This window comes from Pygoscelis adeliae, unplaced genomic scaffold (assembly GCF_000699105.1).
Source record: "Pygoscelis adeliae isolate BGI_AS28 unplaced genomic scaffold, ASM69910v1 Scaffold42, whole genome shotgun sequence".
NCBI lineage: Eukaryota > Metazoa > Chordata > Aves > Sphenisciformes > Spheniscidae > Pygoscelis > Pygoscelis adeliae.
In genome coordinates, this window is record NW_008824283.1 from 8090200 (window position 1) to 8095496 (window position 5297).

The 5297-nt window shown below is 39.3% G+C and overlaps 1 protein-coding gene across 1 annotated transcript in view; it reads right to left on the reverse strand.

Moving 5' to 3' along the window:
• The window catches only part of SEH1L (SEH1-like (S. cerevisiae)), a 14509-nt gene that overhangs the window by 7596 nt on the left and 1616 nt on the right, over positions 1 to 5297 (reverse strand). The window contains exons 2-4 of the mRNA XM_009318578.1: positions 3504 to 3554; positions 2302 to 2448; positions 667 to 878 (exon numbers count right to left, since the gene is read on the reverse strand). Coding sequence (XP_009316853.1) covers positions 667 to 878; positions 2302 to 2448; positions 3504 to 3554 — 410 coding nt within the window. The remainder of the gene's footprint in view (positions 1 to 666; positions 879 to 2301; positions 2449 to 3503; positions 3555 to 5297) is intronic.

Genomic DNA, 5297 nt, shown 5'->3' on the forward strand with positions numbered 1-5297 from the left:
AAAAAGAATCCAAAGCAGTTCAGATTGCTGGGGGAGGATGTGAGATGGGAAGCGAAGGAGAACCTCTGCTTCTATGTGTTCTTCTGGGTGGGGACTACCCAACCAAACTCCTCTCTGATTCCTTCCTGTTCAAGGAGGTTAAGTATATCACTGAGCCCCTGAGGATATAACTAAAAGAACAATTCTTAGGCTTTCTGTTTGTGCTACCAAGACTCCTGTCGTTCCTAGTACTCTGTTGCACTGGCAAGGGTGCGTGTCCTTGTTAGAGTTGTCGAAGTTATTACCTATTGCAACACCTTTCTTAAAGAAAGAAGAAAGAGACGGGAATTGTCCCTTTATAAACACTTTCTCTTATGAAAATCCCAGTTAAATTTTGTGGGATAAATAAAGAGCACTCCGTAGCTCTTTAGCTCATTACTTGCTAAAAATAATTAAGCTGGGAATATGTCCTCACAGAGCACTGGAGGACTTTTTGTAACACTTCTCTGGCTCTGCCAAACTTGCTTTATTAAAAGAAGTGTTAGCAGCTTTCTTTCAGATCTGAGTAATGTACATTCAATCTTCTCCATGCATGTTTTAGGATTTATTCTATAAAATTTCATAACTAACTCTTGGATCTTCTGCTTCAACAGTCATAAAGCAAAACCTACAGTTTTAATAACATACCTTGAAGGATTCCAAGAAATACAACTGCAGCTTAGTTTACATGAGATTTCATGCTGCAGTGACCACTGACTGAGATTCATCACATCTGGAGCTTCATAAATCCTTACAACTCCATCTGCTGAACAGGTTGCTAACATAAGACCCATATGCTTGGGAGCAAACTTCACATCTGTAACAGATGTCCTACTGTCTACTAGAGTGGTCCTCTTTACCTGCAAAGAAAGACAGAAATTCTTGAAGGAAATACCAGAAAATTCCATCAAAAATTTATTCCCTAAGGAAGGCTAACGAAAGTCTGACAACACCATTTCATAGCATCACTTACCTCTTCCATCAAGAACTAAAAAAAAAAAAATACACACCAATGAATTGGAGAAACAACAGATCATTGCACTGATGCAATTTCAAGTGTCAAGAGATACACAGACAGTGGTATCAAAGTTCTGATACCAAAAAGAGTTGTTTAGATTATGCTCTTCAGGAATAAAAAAAAAACAAAACACCAAAAAACCCACCACACGTAACAAGCATAAAGTACAAGAGTATTGGCCACAGGCAGTTTGAAACTGTCCTCTTCATTCATACTGGTGACAATATTAACTGTGATGCCTAGCAACGCCACTTTCTAATTTCAGTGCTGCTGAAGTTTACCATGCAGCATTTTCCAACAGAAGCATCAAAACAAATATTTCTGGTAAGGGAATGGGTGAATACAGCAGACATTTGATAGGAAGATTAGCTAGGGTGAAAGAGGAAAAAATTGTAAACATTTGTTTTTCAAGTTGTCTGCTCTCCTGCCAAGAGAGAAAACTATGCATCACAACTGCCTCCTGCACACAAAAGTCAGCTTTCATACTCCACTGAGTGCCAAAGGTCCTGATAACCCAACTCTTCACAATTATGTATTTTAATGTTAGAAAACTTTAGTAGAAAGTAGAAAACTGCAGATATTTTAGCAACCAAAAACAAAACATTAGAGGAAGGAATACTATACTGAGTTATATATGATTACACATGAAGAATAGCTGCAAAATAATCTGTTTAGATCTAAAATTCCCTTGATGAAATGCTACCCAGAAAATCCACTTCCGAGCAAACTATTTCCCCTCAAAACCTGACCTATTGTTTGAAAGATGAAAAAGAACAGCATGAGACAGTTTCAAATGAGCTCTTGTCACAGAAGAAAAACCCCACAACTTTAATTCTACTGTAGATGAGAATTCATGTCTGCAAGTTGTTTGCCAGGGAACATCTTACTAAGAAACACCAACAATAGTGACACTAATTGAGCTGAATGTTGCCATTTAGCTGTCTTCCCCAAATGCTTTAAAAATACTCTATATTGAAATATTGCCACAAATTAACAAAACAAAGGCAAAATCAGGAACACTTTATATTAACAGAAGAAAACAGGGTGCTTTCTCTGTTTCAGGAATAGAAAATACGTTGCAGAACTAGAAATGTCCAGTAACTCGATATTTAGAACGATTTTCATGTTCAGTCTTCTGTTTAATTCTGGAAATTAAACAGTTTAAAGCTTCAGCCCATTATGATAAGCAAACAAATCAATGAGGCGCAGTAAATCTGTTTATATGAGAACATATAGAAACTGTAATTAATATGTTAAAGTCTCACCCAGTGACTCTGGCCTCGGAGTTTATCATTTGACTCTCCCACTATTTCTTCCCATACAGCTGCTGTTCTGTCAAAAGAGCAGGAAGCCAGGACCTGCCCAAATTCAGGATGGGCCCATGTCACACGCCACACAGATCCACTATGTGTCTGCAAGATAACACCAAAACACCAGACAGAAACATACTTATTGTATTAGTCCAAGTGCTGATACATTTTCATGACTTTCTGCGGAAGCAGAAGTAAATTCTAGGAAGTAGTTAAGACTATTCCTTTGAAACCTATGTTCTTTTATAAAGCTGGAAGTTACACAGCAGCTGTTGCATTTGTTTATTCCTATAAGCACTGCAAAGTTTTGTTGCTACTAGCTAATGGTGAAAAGGTAATTATTACAAGTGTCTTTCAAGGCATTATTTATTACTCCTTTAAACCGTAAGGTCCAAGCTAAGATTATGCCTTGGCACAAGAAGTGCAGCTTTGTTTTCAATTTTCAGCCATTACCATGCTCACTTCTAGCTTGCCTGTACTTTTCCAAAGCATATGCAGAGCATTACTTATCTTCTCCTTTTTTACATGAAACTCCTCTTCCATACTTAGTCAACCTAATGCTTCTTTTTTTAGAGAAGGGGAATTCAAAAGCTTCACTTGCATTGCCATTTACAGGGATTATTGTATTGTGGTCCTATTAAATGCAAGTTTAGGGACAATTCAGAAGCTGAAGGCACTAATTATCCTGATGAAGCAGAGTCTCTATATGACACAGTTCTCAGAAAGGTTTTGGGGGAAAGAAAAAAAAAAAGAGGTCCCATGTTGTAACATTTAATAGCCAGACCTCTTCCTTTTCCCTTTTTTTTTTTCTTTCCTTTTTTACGTCTTACAATATGTAAAAAGCAAATATTCAACTAAAAATGAAGGTAGTTTTCCAACTCCCTAACCACCAGTTACTGCTATGTTTACTGATAACAAAGCCTGCCAACATAACCAAGTACTAATACTGTAAGACTGCATGCTAGCCTCTGCTTGAAGCGAGAGGCATTAAAGATGTTTTATTAAAGCAGACAAAAAGTATTTTATCATTAAGAAATACAGGATCTACAATAAACCAGAAGTATTTCTACTCTACAAGTCAGCAAAAACTAAGCATATTTCTTCAAAAACAAAGGAGAAATTATGGTTATAACTGCGTAATTTTTATAAATACAAACCTTCCAGCTGGCAGTGCAATGCCAATCCCCATTTTCACTTTTGTCCCAGACCTATTGAGAAATCAAAATACAATCATACAATTTGTATGTAAAGCTTACTAAGTAGTACTAAAAATCACAGCCATTAAAAAAAAATATATATATATACACACACACACACACCACTAAACATTTTCATCTGGAAGACTCTACCTGGCTCAGTACACAACCGCACTTCACTCGACCTTGAAAGTATCCCTACTACAGGTAGGGAGAAGAGGCATACACCTGCAAAATCCGCTATTGTATGAAGTCTATCTTTTTTTAAACACTAAATTATTCATAGAAGACAAGTTATTACAATTCTCAAGACGTCATTCACTCTGTTCCACGAGTACACTACTCAGTTTCGCTCTACAGCCCCCACAGTCCTCGCCAAGGCACATGCTCAGATCTGGTCGCAAAACCCTGAGGTGGCTCCTGGCAATCATCCCAAAGACAGCAGGAGAGCAAAAAGAAAATCGAGCCAGTGGGGGAACAGGTCTTGTTTCTGTTTCTAATATTTCTGCCTTGATTTATAACCACATGCATGTCACTTAACCTTCCTTCCTCTTGATTTCCTATACATCTGAATGTACGTATGACCTTTTTCCCCCTGAAAAATTGTGAAGGAAGTCATGAATGTAACCAGATGAAAGACACCTCTAGAAGCCTGGCATCCACTCCTGCTCGTCACTCGCCCGCTGTGTAACTTTACTGAGAGTCACCTCGCTTTTGCCATTCTGGATCTCTAACACAACCTTGGTTGTTATCGCCACAGCCCAACTTCGTAACTTCTTCCCAACCGCTATTCTGCACGGCCCACCTAGGGAGAGTGGGACCTACGCCAGATACACCACTGCTGTTTTACACGTGTTGCAGAACTCCGGTTAGAGTAAAACTTCTTAAGACAGTCTCATAAAGGATGCTGTCACGATTGGAAAGCAACGTTACATTTGCTAAAGGACATAGGTTTTGAGTGCTGCCTACCTCTTGGCATCTTTCTTAAGAACATTCTTTTCAGGCTGCAAGTTTTACGTAGTCAGTCCAGACCAGAGACTGACATGGTTTGGGCTTCCTTTTTGGGGGACTTCTTTTTTATTGTTGTTGTTGGGGGTTTTTTGTTTGCTTTTTAATGTGTGCTCAGGGAGAAGGGGCTGCTCGCTTGCTTTTAAGCCTGATCTACATTTGACACAGCTTTCTATGGAAAAGCAATTTTCTCAACCATTTACCTGGCCTAACAAAAGATGAGACTGCTCTCTGCAAATTACATTTCTTACATCTAGCCACGTAACTCCTGAATTTTTGTCCATCTTCTCACTATGCGCAAAAAATGGAAAAAGCAATTAACTTTTCATTTACCATTATTTTATTTCCTCTAACGGAACGTAAAATTAAGGTTTCTAGTATTTTACAGTTTCCCTGATCTGCCAGAGCGCATGCAGAACATTTCAGCCTTTTTCTTGTTGGCACTTCATTACGAAACAGTAGCTTCTTCCCTTGGCGCCCTTAAATAAATACGGATTTCCAGCTGAACCAACGAAACAAGCAGCACTGCTGTAGCCACAGCAGTTTAAGGATGCTTTCCCAACTGCAGCAACGGGTCGGAAAGAAGTTGTATTTTTACGTGCGTTTGTGTACACGCGCACAGACAAACAACGTGCGTTATCTATGAACGCGTCCTGGCCCCGCAGCCCCCGCCGCTACGGTCTGACACCGCAGGCGCTTCGCTACGGGCCGCAGCCGGGACCCTCCGCGGACTGTGCCCACGGCAAG